Source organism: Callorhinus ursinus, unplaced genomic scaffold (genome assembly GCF_003265705.2).
Source record: "Callorhinus ursinus isolate GAN/ISIS: 27379988/994484 unplaced genomic scaffold, GSC_fseal_2.0 scaffold18, whole genome shotgun sequence".
NCBI classification, from domain to species: Eukaryota; Metazoa; Chordata; class Mammalia; order Carnivora; family Otariidae; genus Callorhinus; species Callorhinus ursinus.
The window spans coordinates 25466079-25483371 of record NW_027397080.1 but is presented as its reverse complement, the minus strand read 5'-3'; the positions used below and the strand labels follow the sequence as shown (position 1 = coordinate 25483371).

Genomic DNA, 17293 nt, shown 5'->3' with positions numbered 1-17293 from the left:
CGTAAAAACAAAGTTCTTACGTGCAGTCCAATAATTAGAATCTCTGGAAACTGATCCTAAGGGGTACGATATATTTAAGTTTGAAAATTGTGAAAGAACAGTATCCCGGTTTGAAGCCACTTTTTTGAGTGAATTTTTAAGTGAAAGGTTTATGCTTGTGTGTGTGTTTAAATTATCTGCTGTTGTGGGGAAAACACAGAACCCTTTTATCAGTTCATCCCACCATGCCCCTTCACCAGCTAACAGTATTCGGTGAAATCTTTAGTTATGATTCTTGATGGTTCTGTTTTCTTAGAGAAATCATTTTAAATTAATCTAGCGTCCTCAAAGAGAGTTATTCTGAGGCATTTTTTTTTCAGCCAAAGTATCTTCCAAATAAACGTGTAAGCAATGGTTCTCATGACTTTTGTAGTATATGGCCTGAAAAAATCCAATGAGCTCCTCTATCAAAACACTGAAATTTAACTTTTTAAAGCCTTAAAAATAATTCCAGCATTTAATTCAGAAAGGCATCATGTCTTATGTAGTCTTTAAATAGTGTGGTTTTATTTTACGCCAAAATGTTTCAAGTGTCTAATTATGGAATAGTATATAAAATTAGCAATTATTACCATCCTGAAGATTATTGAGGCAGTGATGTGATTTAAAGAGCTATTACTATTAAATAGCAATAATTGAGTTAAGATGGACACAGTTTTAAAAACGTATTTCAAATGAGTACATAAATAATTTTTTTTTTTAATTTTCTATTTCAAACGAGAGCAGAGCCGGGGCACTTATGACCCTGAAAATTTCAAGACATATGTAGCAAGTTACTAAACATTTTATTTGGTATTAATGTTTTTGAGATTCCATCAACTACACTTTGACAGTGTTCTCAGAATTAATCAGTAGCCTTATTTATTTATATTCTGCTTACTTTCTAATGTTTAAAAGTTACCATCTGCTATACATGGGGTGTTTTGGTTAATGTATATCACTTCTAGTGAAGAGGTTAAGTTTTTTCTCACATGAGGATTAACAATAGAGGTTTAAAAGGTTGAATGAACTATATGAATTAACATAGTGAATAACATTTTGTTCACATGGGATCCTTAACATAAATATGTTGATTTAGTATAGTCCGGCATCAACATTTCAGAGTTGATGCTTTAAACCTTTAAAGGCAACCTTTAAAGTAACTCAGATGTTGACTTCCAAAAGTCATTTTATTATAACCTTTTCTAATTATAAAAGCAATATATGTTAACCAAAGAAAATATACATGGAAATTTTTTAGAAAATATAGATGAATAAAAACTTTATAAAAATTTTAAATTTCAGGGGAGGTGGGTAGGGGGACAGGTGATGAGCACTCAGTAATGTATAGAATTGTTGAATCACTATATTGTACACCTGAAACATTGTATGTTAACTTTATTAGAATTAAAATTTAAGAAAGAATTAAGTTCTACCACATAGGCACAGCTGTGATTAAGGTATTTGCAAATAGTCCATTTTTTTCCAATGCCATAAACATTAAATTCATAATTCTGAATATTAGGTACATTAGCAGTATTTCCTCAGAGGGAAAAAAAATTAAGCAACTTTCCAAGAAAATGGTAGAAACATAAGAATGGATTAAAAAAAAAAGTTTACCAGCCATTACATTCATTTCTGGAATACTAAAAACAAGGTGGGATAAATTATTTAGCTTACTTAGAGCGTTGAATAGTAAATAGATTATGAAACGTTAGCTCGTTGAAAGTATGATTTAGAGGGCTGGCTGGCTAATGTTCAGTTGATTGAAGTTCTGATAATTTATGTATATAATTCCACCAGACTGTGCCTTCTATATCAAAATAAATCTGTTAATGGACTGGTCTTTCTTTCACCAGTTGACCCTCAAAACTAACAACATGTCAAACACTCTGAGAATAATATAGCAGTGTTGTCTGTTTTATTTTCTACTGTTTTGAAAAAAACTGATTCTAATAATAGGAATTTGTATTGTTGAGTTGTCAAGTAGGCTTTGATCATTTTAGAGCTAGTTAATGTATTTTTATATGATGCCTTTAGGAACAAGTGCTTATATTTTAAGTATATGTTTTGTCATGAAATAGTTTAATTTTAATAGCTTGTCACTAGGTTTGTAACCAAATTCTTGTTAAATATCTGGTAACAATTCTGTCCTCCTGTTTAAATGTTGATATTCATTTATCTGCTGTATTGGCTAGGTTAGCATTCAAAGCCTGAGTTTGAGGCTCAAATGCTTTCCCCAACTGGGCTTCCATTGCGCATGACTGAACTCTTTGAGCATGTCTAGCATGCTAAATACAGGAGCTCCTCACAGTGTGAAAATAAGACCTGATTAAAAACATATCTATTTTAATTCCCTTTGCAAATGGCTCTGCTTTTAATGTTACCTTTCTGAATTATCATTAATACTCAAATGAGGAAATTCACTTTATCATCCATTTATTATAGAAGAAAGGAGAGATCACACCCTACTTTTGATCTTTTTCAATGAGCATCAATTATGAATTGTTAAATTAAATTTAAAAATCAGAATAACAGTGTGGGTTTCCTTGCTATTGAAAACATACAAAGATAAATGCTGATGAAGAAATTCTGCCTTTGTAATTATTTGTACCAAAGACAGAAATAGAGAAAAGCTTTCCCAGTGTTTTCTGATACATTGCCAATAAAAATGAAAGGCATTGAAAAAATCAAACACTTGCTTTGGGGCTATGCAAAGGCATGTACTTATCAGTTTTGCTGTTATTAAGAGCTTTGCAATAGAAAAAGCAAAAACAGACAAGGAACTGCATATTTAATATGCAATCGCTGCATTTTGATTTGACTATAGGACCTATGTAGGCTGTATAACCCTGAAAATTGATAATGATATGTTCTAAATTTCAGCTGATGCTTACTTTTGATATTAATATGAAATTAGTGGTCAACTTAATAGTATTCGTGATATTTTTATGGTGTGTTACTTCCAAATCCTTTTACATATATTATCTTCTTTGATACTTCTAGAAACCTTTTATGGTAGAGAAAACAGATATTTCATTTTATAGATAAGGATATTGAGACTTTGAGGATTTAATTGATTTGCTAAGTCATATAGCCAGTGACAAAATTGGAACTGGAATTTTAAACTCTAAACCCAGTAACCCAGGGATATTTCCATTATACATAATGTCTGTCGTTCGTATCATCAGGGTTTTTTTTTTTTTTTTTTTAGTATAACACAAAAGTTCATGCCAAGTAGTGGTTTTTATTCTTTTTTAAAGATTTTATTTATTTATTTGAGAGAGAGAGAATGAGAGATAGCACGAGGGGGAAGAGGGTCAGAGGGAGAAGCAGACTCCCCGCTGAGCAGGGAGCCCGATGCGGGACTCGATCCCGGGACTCCAGGATCATGACCTGAGCCGAAGGCAGTCGCTTAACCAACTGAGCCACCCAGGTGCCCCCAAGTAGTGTTTTTTAATGCTGAAAGAATCAGTAAGGAACATGGACAGTACTTTTAACCTGCAATATTAAGTTTAATAAAGATGCATAGGATACCTACCTGAATTGCTCATTTGAACCCAGCATCTATATGTGAGCTATTTTTCCTTTAAACGAATCTGTTCAATTGAAGTTAGTGTCATTTTTTTTTCTTTTGGCATCATAGGAATACATTAAGAATTTGAACAGATAATTGAAATTTGTTTTACTCATTAAGTCTATTTACTCATTAAATTTGTTTTACTCATTAAGTTTTTAAAAACCTAAGAAACTAAAATGAACACTTTGGTTGCTATTTTTGGTGTCAAACAGGTAGTTTAACAACACTTGAAGAGAATCTGAGTATAAGGTGCTATCAAATGATGTTTGATGGGATTTTGCTAGCCTTTATATTGTTAGACTGTTTCTCAGTTGTTTGGTAAATCTCTGGCAAGATGAGAAATGATATTCTTAATTTGACATTTGCTCCTAATCTTTTTGACATTGTGATCTCTTTGATCTTTGGGAGAACTTTAACTCAACTTTGCTTAATGCTTTTGTGTGTTGGTAATCTTCCACCAGGTTTCTTCTCCACTACTTCCCAAACGTGGGGGACTTGAAGGCATTTGTAAAGTATTTGTAAATAACTTTGCCTATTTCAAATTAATTTCCAAAAATTAAGTATCTATTCTGCTTTTTGCATGGAAAAACAGCACTGATATAACAAGACCTTTAGGCTAACCTAAGAGAACTAGTTCAAAAAAATTTTAGTTGGTAAGCATGTTGCTTTAACTTTTACTTAATGTCCCCTCATTCTTGTGCCATGGAGAAAGTATTAGAAAAAAATCTTAATTGCTTATTTTGTTCTGGTTTATCCTTTTATTCTGTGGGAGTCCTACATGGATACAAGATACCATATTCAATAATTACTCTAACTAGTCTTTCATCTAATGATTTTGCTTCTAAAAGGCTCCCCCCTCTTTTTTTTTCAGCCCTTGAATTTTTCCTCAGCATGATTTTAACTGAAGTCTGCATGCAAGGTGAGATATGCCCTTTACTTCTATAATTGCAAGACGTTATTTTGTGAATCATCTTGTCAGTTGCTCCTCTTAATAATGCAATTGAACTGAATCTCCTCTGTTCTTCATGGTGACACTTTGGTCTTTCCCAAGAGGTTTCAGCTAATTCAGAGCCTATCAAGTTTTAAATGGGTAATTTACATCCTATTTTAAAATGTGTTTCAAATTGTGGTTGCTTGTATTGAAATTCATGCTTCATGGAAAAATGCATGTCAGTTCAACGTTAACTGCAGCCGTATATGCAGAACTATATAGTTCATGAGTTTAGGTTAATAGTGTGCTGACTTGACACTCCTTAAGTGATAGTTGTGAAAAAGAAATGGCCAAATGTAAATGGCTAATCCTTCATCTGAATGTGATTTGATTTGCTTTTACTGAGGAATCCATTCCATAATATTTTCAAGAACACAAATTTCCATTTCATTTAATGACTGATTTGCATGAAGACAGGGTCAGCCTCTGGGGGGGGCACTAAATACCTAAATTATCAATGAGTGCCACTATTGTAGTGGGGCTTTTTTGTTTCTAGCTTTTCTCTACCTCCTCTTTCTGTTTCTGACTCTTACTGAAGTTAAACAAATCAGCTAAATTACCTGGCTCAGAATCTAGAAGTTTTAGAAATAATTTGTCAGAATTCCAAAAATCATTTCAAATGGAGGGTGAGATTAGCTCCTTAGCAAGCGCATCTTGTACTGTAATTGTTACAGCTGTGTAAGGCTGGGGCTTGCTTAGCCTCCTCAATGTCCTGAGGAGGGAAGACAGATTATCTCAACTGATCAAATTTATTAAGTATAGTATGGACTATTTTTTTAAGATTTTATTTATTTATTTGTTTGACATAGCGAGAGCGAGCACAAGCAGGGGGAGCAGCAGAGGGAGAAGCAGGCTCCCTGCTGAGCAAGGAGCCAGACGCGGGACTCCATCCCAGGACCCTGGGATCATGACCTCTGCCGAAGGCAAATGCTTAACTGACTGAGCCACCCAGGCATCCCTGGACTATTTTTCTTAAGATTTTATTTATGGGATAGAGCATGAGCCAGGGGACAGAGGGAGAGGGAGAAGCAGGCTCCCCACTGAATAGGGAGCCAGATGGGGGCTGGACCCTGGGATCATGACCTGAGCTGAAGGCAGACGCTTAACCGACTGAGCCACCCAGGCACCCCTATAGTATGGACTATTAGGCCAAATACAAAAAAAGTTGATGTGACCCTCAGTCGGACACAATCATTAAGAAGCTTATGTTAGATTATATGGTAAACAAAAAAACTACTGGGAGCATTACTGTCTGTGGAACAAAAGAAACTATGCACAGGTGACTCCAGGTATTAGTGCCATTGATTATGGTGACATTTTCCAATCCAAAATAGCATAGTTTGGTGATAAATTGGCTGTATTTAAGGAGGCAGTGAATGAGACCCAATATTTAAAATCTGGTGTGTACTTGAAGTACCGCACCTATGATATTTTGTTTCTGTAGATAAAAAATGGAAAAGAAAATTGAGTTGCTGACTGTTCCAAACGATTCCGTTTTTCTGGACTCAATAGTTTGTCTTAATTTTGTGGGTTTTCTCCGGGGTTCTGTAAACTGGCCTTTATATAAAAGTTCATCTGTGGTCTTTAGGCCTGGAAAGGCCAGAGGTCTGATCCGTTCCTATGCTTAAATATTAAATTACAGTAAATCCTTTATATAAATCCCTTTTACAATATTGGACATGTAGCCGTCTCATTTCAGTTCTATTCCTGGTATACCGTAACGATCAGCTAGGATATCTTGCAGTTTCGTAAGATCCTATATAAAATAGTTGCTTAACGTTACAAGCTAATTATTCTTGAGAGGGATGGGTTTCTGAACCCGTCATTGCTTCGCTGGTCAGTGAGAAGGGCGGCCTTGTTCTGACACTTTCCCAAGCAGGCGGGGATCCAAGTGCCCGGAAACGGCCAGCTCCTGGTCGAAGGGTGAGTAGGGGCAGGAGTCCTAGGAGAGGCACTGGCAGCCGCTTTGACACGCAGCCTTATCAAAATCAACTCCCTTTCTCTCTTTTCTTCCTCCAGGCCGGCGCCTGGGACCCCTGTTTGAGGGACGGGAGATCGTCCCTGTCGCTGCAAGCTCAGCGCCCCAAGTCTGACTAAGCGCCCACCCCGCGGCCGGCTCTCTGCGCGACTGCACGCCTGCGCATCAGGATCGGGCGCGCGAGCGTTCCTTTCAGGCCCCGCGTTCCTCCCTCCCCCGCGCGCCTGCGCGCCGGCTGGGAGGAACTCGGCGTCTCGGCCTCGGCGGGCGGGCGGACGCGCGCGTGCCCGCGGCGAGGGAGGCGGGGCGCGCGCGCCGGTGGGAAGCGTCCGGCTGCCACAGCGCCAGCTCCGTCGTAGTCCCTGCCGCCCGGGTCCCGCTCGCCCCTCCTCCCCGCTCCCCCGCCCGCCGCCGCCCGGGCGCATGCGCCGCCGGAGCGCGAGGGTCGGCTTCGGGTGTGTGGTGGCGGCAGAGCGGAGCTGCGAGGCCCGAGAGTCAGAACCTGGGGGAGAGGGATGGTCTCTGCACGGGGGGGAGCCGGAGGAGCCGCCGCCGCTGCCGACGCCACCGCCGCAGCCGCCGCCGCCGCCGCCTCGGCGCCCGCCTCCCGGCGCTGACGGGCTCGTACGAAGCCGGCGAGGGAGAACCCGCACCAGCGGTCGCCGGCACACCGCCCAGCATGGTCCGGGAAACCAGGCACCTCTGGGTGGGCAACTTACCGGAGAATGTGCGGGAAGAGAAGATCATCGAGCATTTCAAACGGTGAGTGACACGCGGCCCGGGGCCGCGCTCTCTCGTCGGGCGCTGCTGCCCGCCCGGCCCGTTGCCGGCCCCTCCCCGTGCGCGGAACTGCTGAGGGACCCGGGCCAGACCCACGGACGGGTGCGGGGGGCGCGCGGCTGTTTGGCCGCCGCTCGGCCCGCGTCGCGGCGTTGGGCCTCGGCGGAGCGGCCCCGGCTGCCGCCCTCTCCCGCCCCAGCGAGGAGGAGGTTGTCCCCCGGCCTCCGCGGAGCCGGCGCCGGGAGGCTGTCCGCAAGCCGGCCAGGCAGGAGTGGGGTCGCGTCCCTGCGCGCCGCTGCCCCGGACCCCCATCCCGGCGCGGCCAACTCCGGAGTCCCGCCGCAACTCCCCGCTCCTCGCCCTGCCGATGCTTTGGAAATGTCTAACCGAGGGAGGGGTTTGTGCGACAGGAGAGGTTTTGCCCAGACACAAGTCTCGGTAGGTGGTGTAGGAGCAGCTCCGAACTGGGGAGACAACTACGAGGTTCTAGGTACCTCTCACGAACGGCTTACAGACCTAGAAACTACAGGGAAATGGCAAGCTCCTATTTTCTCTCTTTAAATTACTATTTTTTTTTTCGGGGTTGACTAGCGAGTATGGTGTCTGTAAATAAGTTGGTGCGCCTGTTTCGGCTCTTTCGTCTTCCTGGCCGCCTTCAGCCCTCTGGGGTCCTTGGCTGAGGAGGGTGGTGAGGACCGAGGGCTTTCAGTGGGAGACCCACCGCAGGTAGGACGGCGCCCAGCTGGCGTCGGAGCCCCAGAGCCTCGGGATCTCTACCTCCGCGGCCGCGCCGGCTTTGCACTGAGGGGCCGCCTTTGAAAGAACGGTGATTCCCTCCCGCCCAGAGTTCTTTAATCGGTCGTTAGAAGAATGCAAATCTTTTAAGATCTGGAGATAATAGCTTTTTAAAACTTCCCAGAATATTTTTTGTCAGTGAAATGTGGGGATCACTGTTGTTCTTGATACATCTTACACAGTAGCGTTTAAGCGCTTGCTTTCTTTGTGGAACGTATGTGTGCCGTAACAGATAGGGTCCTCGGTATAAAATACTGAAAGTGACGATTTGCTGAAGATGGGTGCAAATTGTGAAGCACGGTAGCAAATCTGTGATCGTCCTCGAAAATTACTGTTTCTTTCGATATTCAAGACCCTGAAAGATTTTAAGTTTGGTTTACTCTTAATTCCTCTTACTATCTAGTGAGTGAAGGAAATTATGGAGCGCCCTTATTAGTGAGTCACCATGGGAAAAATAGATTGCGTCGCTTGCTCCTGAGCAGCTTGGATAGGGAAATGGAAGCAGAGGCAGCAGAGCTCCACTCTGTCTTTTAAATGGAGGATCATTGATTCTGTTGGTGGTTGCTGTTACTGGGGTATTAAATCTTCACTGCTGGAGCGCGCGTCTGCGCGTGTCCGCGTGTGAAAAGGAGCCGGCAATAGTGAGGCCATTCATAACCTGCTAAAGCTGTCCTCGGCAGGGCTGGGGGAGGCGCGCTTCCAGGGACTCTCCCGGTGTTTACTACGTTGTGCTGAGAAACCAGGCTAGGGCAGGCAGGGAGCAAAAACTCGCCTCTATCCCCGGTGATAAAAGAGAGCGAGACCCTGGGCTCAGTTGGGAGGCGGATGGGAACTTTCCCTCCCTGGCGCTGCTCCACCCTTTACCTCCACCCACAGCCCCAGTATCTTCAGTGCTTTGGTGGGAAAGTCACTTAGGTGCAGATTATTGGAGTGGAAAAGCCACTTAAGTGTGCTCACTTTTAACTCTTTGTGGACTTTCTCTGTAGGTCTCTGCCTGGAAAATTCGTCGGTACCGACGTGCAAACACGTGCATTGCAGCATTCGCTTTTCTCCTCAGTGTTCTGTGGCCAGACATGTCATTTCGCATTATGCACATTCCAGAGACATTGCATGCCTATTGCAGGGAGTTTGACTCCGCTCAAGATGAGGGGTGAGGGAAAGGAAAGAGGAGATCGTCCAAAGGAGTTTGGGAGGTTTTTAAGTGGATGATGCTGCCGTCCCGCTTGTGTGAATGACTTTCTAAAATGGCGGCCAGGACCCACTTTATGTGGGAATCAGCAGAGCAGATCTCAGAATGCACAGAGGGAGGAGGGGGCGGAGGATGCGAGCTGCCTTCGAAAGCGGAGGTCTGGAGGAACGTTACTGTATTAAAGAGGGCTTAGCGGGCACATTGCTCACGACTGCGTTTAAAGGGGTATTTCACCTATTGCAGAGCACAAGCAGATGCTACTGATTAAAGCAGATTATCTTAAAACTAAGCAGACCGCGTGGCCATGAAACTCCTTTCTTTTGATTTTTAAAAAATTTTAAACAGGCGTCCTTAGCCCTTTGAAAAGGCAGTGCATTCTTACGGGTTTAAGGAGTGTAAAGGGTTTACAGATAAAAATCTCCCCTTCACCTCTGACCTCGGGATTCCCAGTTCCCATCCCCCATTTCCCACCGGATCCCTGGGACAGGTAATCTCTATTTATGGTTTCTTGCTTACTCTTAAATATGTGTAAGAAATGTTTTCGCTTTTCCAGCTGTGGGGCTAAATGGACCCTGTTTGGAGGAATTCAAAGCCTTTTATCCCTGTTGTAGAAAATGTTTTGTAAAATGTGTGATTGCTACGGGGAGGAAAATGAAATTTGAGTAATTTAAGTGAAAGGGATCAAAAGGTAGTTGTACCAGACTGATAGCTCTGCAAGAAAATGTAGATAATTCACTTCTAGTGTTTTCTAGAAATCAAAATGAGAGAAACCCTCTAATACGTTTTACCAGCTTTTACCCTTTTCCCTAGCTAATTACAACATTAACTAATAACTGTTTTACAGGATTAAGAGGTGTATATTGGGAATACATTACATAAAACATTTTCAAAATGATTATTCTTGTAACATGATTAGGCTTTTGTGGTTTTTGTTTTGTTTTGTTTTGTTTTTTTAAGATTAAACCAGACCGTTTTGGGAGCAGGGCAGCTTAGAGGGCAGTTTAGAGGGCAGCTTAGAGGGCGCTTTTGTGTGTGTTTGGGGGGAGGGGTCAGAACCAAATCTTTTTGTATTATTTACATTTTGATCAGTGTTTTTGGTGGGAAATAGATTGAGGGAAGGATGCTGATTTGGCTTTTTTCTCTCCGTACCAAAGAAAGACCTAATCTTTAAAATGTAATCAGAGCATTTTCAAAATTTGGCTTTACCTTCTTGCAATAAGAATACATTTGTTGTGTTCGTTATCTTTACAGCTTTTACTGTGCCGGTTGAAAAAAATTAAATGGGGACTATTTCTGAATCAGATTTTAGTTAACAAAGATCTATTGCAGGGACTGAATTTGCACAATAGAGAAAGTCCTTTCCTTTGTATGTTAGCTGGGTTGAAGGGGGAAGGGAGGAGTTACACAACAATTGGTTGCTGTCTTTTAGTTGTAAGAGAGGTGTGTGTAAAGACGATTCCCTGAATTAGAATCGAACGAATAGAGTCCTTTAAAGAACATCAAATTCTCTGTATCTTATTTGCCCATTTTAAGTAAATCACATATTCAGGTTCTTCCCATCCATCCCCAGTTTTAGAGAAGACGTTAAAGATTGTGCAGAGGTAGAGCAAGGTAGCTTATGTAAAAATTTTGTCGAAGAATGAGGCCCATTTAAAAATGTATTTTGGCTTTGCTAATTTTAAATGTTTTATTACAACGGTTTCCTGAGTTAAAATAGCTGGAATACATGTTACATGTTACATGTATTTGGATATCTTTGCTTTGGGGACACAGTAAAAATATAGTGGAAGAATTTCCGTGTCTTGAGTATTCTATAACTAGAGATATTTTTAGACTTCAAACAAATTTGACTCACTCTAGTCTTACATCATTGCTACATCGTTTCTTTTTTAGAGCCCAGCCAGTTTCTATGTAGAAACAGCTCTGGTTTTGAATGTTATAATTTCGATATTTATTTTTGTGATGGGCTTTTGTACATTTTAAAAATAAAATTCAGTTATCTTGAGAAATAGCATTAAAAAATTAATACAGAATGCGTGAAATGTTGCATTTAATTTCCTAAGGAGGATGCCTCTGGCAGACTGGAGGAAAACAGGGCTTGGTGCCAGGAAGAATGGTGGTGGTTGACTTGTGGAGGGCACCGTTTTCCAACTGTCTTGTAGATTCTTGATTGCTCAGGCGTTGTATTGTTTGGTATGCTTATGAAGAGATTTCAGGCTTGATTTATGAGACACTTCTAATCCTGTGAGCACTCATGCTTGGGGAAGATTTATATAGAAGTTACAAGATAGTGGTAATGTGAAAGTTTTTCCAAATAGTCTTCTAAGTCTCACTTTCTCCTTAATTTGAAATTTTGCTTAAATTTAAAAAAATGTTTGAAATAGTTTGTGAAAACTAGTACATGCAATTGGAGATGATATATTTCTGTTTTTACTTATAAGAATCTGTGGTGTTTGAGCTGTAGTTAACTAGTCTATAGTATTAAAGTAGTGTGATTTTTTTTTTAAAGATTTTTTTTATTTATTTGACAGAGAGAGACACAGCGAGCGAGGGAACACAAGTAGAGGGAGAGGGAGAAACAGGCCTCCTGCTGAGCAGGGAGCCTGATGCGGGCTGGGCTCTATCCCAGGACCCTGGGATCATGACCTGAGCCGCTTAACGACTGAGCCACCCAGGCACCCCTAGTCTGTAGTATTTAGAGTAAGCATTGTGGTGTACAAATACCTTCAGTATATATATTTATTAAAATTGGGCTCCTGAATTTCCTTATTAGATGCTTTGTTTTTTTTTTTTTAAAGATTTTTTTTATTTATTTAAGAGAGAGAGAATGAGAGAGCACGAGAGGGAAGAGGGTCAGAGGGAGAAGCGGACTCCCCGCCGAGCAGGGAGCCCGATGTGGGACTCGATCCCGGGACTCCAGGATCATGACCTGAGCCGAAGGCAGTTGCTTAACCAACTGAGCCACCCAGGCGCCCCCTTATTAGATGCTTTGTAATAAATGTTGTTCAAGCCCTTGAAACAGACCTGTATTGGCCTGCTGAACAAGGAGACAAAATAAAGTAATATTTTTCTATAGTTAAATTTCTAGCCTTTACTGTTATTTTTATTATTATTCGCCTTAGAGCTACTCATGTTTTGAGTGGAAATAGCATACTCTGTTGTGGAAACCAGTTAGAATGTTTATTTTTTATTTTTTTTTCAGTTAGAATGTTTAATCATTTTATTAGAAACCGTATAATTTTTGTGTGCTACCTGTTTTCACTGTGTGGAAATATGCTGTGCCATGAAGAGATGTTCTTGGTATAATTTTATAGTATTACGATATTCAGATTTTTCCCCCCTACACGTGTCTGCGTTTCCCAGGTTGAAAATTGTAAACATCTAAAACCCACAAAGGAATGTCTCTATAAAATCCTTAAATTTAGTGAATTCTTGGATTTAATTACTTAGGAGTTCATTTTGAATGTAGAGATAAATTGAAATTTAGCATAAAGATTATTATATAAGGAACTGCTCCAGTTCTTAGAGTTAATGAACGTTTGTGGGAAAATTCAAATGGGAAACACTATTGTTTGTCCCATTGCTTGTTTTGGTGCTAGATTTTTAGTCCAGCATTAATCTCTAGAGCTATTAATGTCTTTGTGTGTGTAAAGTCCAGAGTTTGGCTTACTTGATAATTTTGACAAATGGAATGAAGATTTCCTGATTAGACCTTGTATTGACTTTGATTGTTATATTCTTATGTTTACACACAGTCTATGAACTTTTTTTTTAAACGATTTTATTTATTTATTTGAGAGAGAGAGCACATGAGAGGGGGGAGGGTCAGAGGGAGAAGCAGACTCAGGGAGCCCAAATGTGGGACTAGATCCAGGGACTCCAGGATCATGACCTGAGCCGAAGGCAGTCGCTCTAACCAACTGAGCCGCCCAGGCGCCCCAGTGTATGAACTTTTATGTGTGATACATTTATAGGTTTTTTTTATTCTTTTTTTAACCTTCACCTCATTCCTTTCATTTGAAAACTAGGACATTTGTACTCTTCTTAAACATTTTGTATTTTAGGGGCGCCTGGGTGGCTCATTCGGTTAGGCCTCAGACTCTTGATTACGGCTCAGGGTTGTGAGATTGAGCCTCTACATGCGGCTGTCTGCTCAGTCAGGAGTCTGCTTGAGATTCTTTCCCTCTGCCCCCATCCCTGCTCCTGTGCGCGCGCCTCTCTCTCTCTCTCTCTCTTAGAAAAATAAATCTTTAAAAAAATTTTTGTGTTTTACAAAATGGTATTTGGCATACAGTGATTCGTGTTTTTTATAAATCATTAAGTTGGTAGGTGGTAAATTTTTTTGTCTCAAGCATTAATTTTTTTTTTTAAAGATTGTATTTATTTATTTGAGAGAGAGCACGAGCGGGAGGAGGGGCAGAGAGGGAGAAGCAGGCTCCCCGCTGAGCAGGGAGCCCGACGTGGGGCTCGATCCCAGGACTCCCAGATCATGACCTGAGCCAAAGGCAGATGCTTAACCAACTGAACCACCCAGGTGCCCCTCAAGCATTAATTTTTATTAATTTATATTTTTTAATTTTTTAAAATATTTCATTTATTTGACAGAAGACACAGCTAGAGAGAGAACACAAGCAGGGGGACTGGTAGAGGGAGAAGCAGACTTCCTGCTGAGCATGGAGCCCAATGTGGGGCTCGATCCCAGGGCCCTGGGATCATGACCTGAGCCGAGGGCAGAAGCTTAATGACTGAGCCACCCAGGCGTCCCTCAAGCATTAATTTTTAAAAATTATGCTATTACACTGTCTGCAGTAAAGGCTCTTTTGTATTCAAGATTCCTTGTAAATCACCTTGAATTTTTTTTTTTTAATTTTCTTTTTTAAGATTTTATTTATTTGAGAGCGTGCATGCACACAAGGTGGGGGTGGAGGGCAGAGGGAGAGGGTGAGGGATAAGCAGACTCCCCACTGAGCGCAGAGCCCAAGGAGTGTCTCATTGCAGGCCAGGACCCCAAAATATGGCAGCAGAAATCAGAGGCTTTAATGGGCTGAGCCACCCAGGCACCCTGCACCATGCAGAGGATTCTTTCTAATTTCCTCATTTCCATGTTTGTAAGTCATTTATGCTCATCACAGCTTAGAAACTAAAGTAGCTCTTAGACTTGCTGCTGCATACTTCAATGCGTTAATAAAGATGCATATGTATTACTGTTTTATAGTTTAAAAATTATTCTTTGGAGAATTTTGAACATACAAAAATAGAAAAAGAGTAAGTGAATCCCATGTACCCAGCATTCAGCTCAAACAACCATCAATTGTGGCCTATCCTGCCTTACGAAGAAAATTAAAGCAAAGGAGGGGATAGAGAGTCATGGGGGTGGGAGGAATAAGTAAAGCCTCTTTGAAAAGATGGTAATTGTGGGGCACCTAGGTGGCTCGTTCGGTTAAAGTGGCTGCCTTTGGCTCAGCTTATGATCCCAGGGCTTCGGGATCGAGCCCCGTGTTGGGCTCTCTGCTCAGCAGAGAGCCTGCTTCTCCCTTTCCTTCTGCCTGTTGCTTTGCCTACTTGTTCTCTCTGTCTCTCTGTAAAACACTAACTCTGCTTATGAAAGAAAGAAAGAAGGAAAGGAAGGAAGAGAAAAGATGGTAATTGATACACCAAAACGAAGGCCAGTCCACGCTTAGATCCACTTCTTTCTTACCAATGTCATTTTTTCTCATTTAAAATTTATTTTGGAATATAGTTCATGAATGGTACAAAGAATTCCCACATTCCCTTCATCCAGATTCCTCAGTTGTTAGCACTTTGCAACATTTGTTCCATTACCCTCTCTTGTCTTTTTGTGGCATAATATCCTGTTACCCTTAAAGTCTCTAGTATATACCTTCCCAGAACGAGGACACTCTTGCACTGCACCTCATTGTCTTCCCAGCCAGGAAGTCAGTATTGGTACAATACTACTGCCCAGCCCATAGACCCCATTCACATGATACCAGCCATCCCAACCAACAGTGTTCCTTTTCCTTTTTTGGTCCAGGAACTTAGCCATGTATTGCTGTTGGTGGTTGTGTCTCATTCTGGAACCCTTTCTCAGTCTTCCCTAATTCTCATGTGCCTGATAGTCTTACAAAGCACAGGCCTTTCAGGGCACCTCGGTGGCTCAGTTGGTAAAGCATCTGCATTCAGCTCAGCATGGTCCCGGTGTACTGGGATCGAGCCCAGCATCTGGCTTCCAGCTCAGTGGGGAATCTGCTTCTCTCTCTGCCCCTCACCCTGCTCATGCTCTCTCTCAAATAAATAAATAAAATCTAAAAAAAAAAAACATAGGCCTTTCCTTCTGCAGGATAACCCTCCACTTGAGTCTGTCCAGTATTACCTCATGACCAGATCAGGGCATGCATTCTTTGCAAGAATACCACAGAAATGATCTCTGCCCTTCTCAGAGTAACATACAAGGAGGCAAACAGTACGGATCCATGCCACCACTGGTGATATTAGTTTAATTTTGCTCACCTCCTCAAGTTAATGTCTTTACTATTTTCCCCTTTGTATTTGATTAGCATTTTATGGGGAGATATTTTAATGTTACGTTGATAGTCTTCTTTTATTAAACCTATAGTCACCAGCCTTAGTGATGACTCTTGCCTGTAAATACAGTGCTGTGATTCCTTCTATATTTAGTTTTCTGTAGGTAGGAACTTTCTGTGTACGTGTATAATACTTATGATTTCTGTTTTTTTCAGTGAGCTTTGGTCCAGGGCTTATTTGATACCCATATTGTCCTATGTTTGACCAGTGGGAGCTCTTTCAAACTGGCTACTGTGTCCTTTTGATATCTCCCCATCACTCTTTAAGCATTTCTCTTATTTCAGTCATAAAAAGGCTTACATGTACTTCCCTTGTCCTGTAATCAGTCATTTTTCCAAGAAGTCCTGGTTCCTTTTAGTGTAGGATGGTATTTAGAAACCAACATCTGGGGCACCTGGGTGGCTCAGATGGTTAAGCGTCTGCCTTCGGCTCAGGTCGTGATCCCAGGGTCCTGGGATCGAGCCCTGCATCGGGTTCCCTGCTTGGCAGGGAACCTGCTTCTCCCTCTCCCTCTACTGTTCCCCCTGCTTGTGCTCTCTCGCTCTCTCTATCAAATAAATAAATAAAATCTTAAAAAAAAAAAAACCACATATGTATGCTCAGTGTACCCATTGCTACAGATCTAAGAAGATGTGTATCTTGTCAAGTATGTATATTTTCATACATATACATTATCTGTACCTTTATGTCCCATTTTAAAAAACATTCACTTATGTTCCAATACATGAGGATTCTTTCCAACCTCTCCATTTTCATATTTGTATCTTTTTTCTTAGACACTGAGAAACCTGACTGCTGCTATTCTTACTGTATTTGCCCAACCAGTTCTGTTCTCAGTGTGTAGCTAATGTCCAGACCACTCTGCTTCCCCCACCTCTGGGCATATCACCCCTGCTGCCTCTGTTTCACATCCCTTCCCTCTCAATTACTTTCTTTGGAAACCACCTTTTGAGGGTGAGGAACAGGAAAGGAAAGGAAGGTAGGACTGGAAGTGACTTGCATTTTTTGCCGTCAGTATTTCCTCTGCTAGGAGATAATTTGTGGATAAATACATTCACCTGTCTCTGGTTTAAAGCAGATATAGAGGGTGCCTGGGTGGCTCAGTTGGTTAAGTGTCTGCCTTTGGCTCAGGTCATGATCCCAGGGTCCTGGGATGGAGTCCCACGTCTGGCTTCCTGCTCAGTAGGAGGCCTGCTTCTCCCTCTCCCCCCACCTGCTTCCCCTGCCTATGCTTTCTCTTTGTCAAATAAGTAAATAAAAATTAAAAACAGATATAGAGCTACTTGACTCTTAAAATTGTAGTTTCGGTCCTAATCCACCACTCAACTTGGTGATATGAGCATAATCACTCGATCAGTCTGAGCTTTATTATATGCT

At 41.6% G+C, this 17293-nt stretch overlaps 1 protein-coding gene across 4 annotated transcripts in view; it reads left to right on the top strand.

Annotated features, from left to right (window-relative positions):
- The first annotated feature begins 6929 nt into the window (after positions 1-6929).
- The window catches only part of SPEN (spen family transcriptional repressor), a 94844-nt gene continuing 84480 nt past the window's right edge, over positions 6930-17293 (top strand). For 3 of the 4 annotated variants that reach the window (XM_025856274.2, XM_073903309.1, XM_025856273.2), the window contains exon 1: positions 6930-7329. In XM_025856274.2, coding sequence (XP_025712059.1) covers positions 7247-7329 — 83 coding nt within the window. In that variant the 5' untranslated portion in view covers positions 6930-7246. The remainder of the gene's footprint in view (positions 7330-17293) is intronic. The other variant, XM_025856275.2, reaches the window with a different exon arrangement.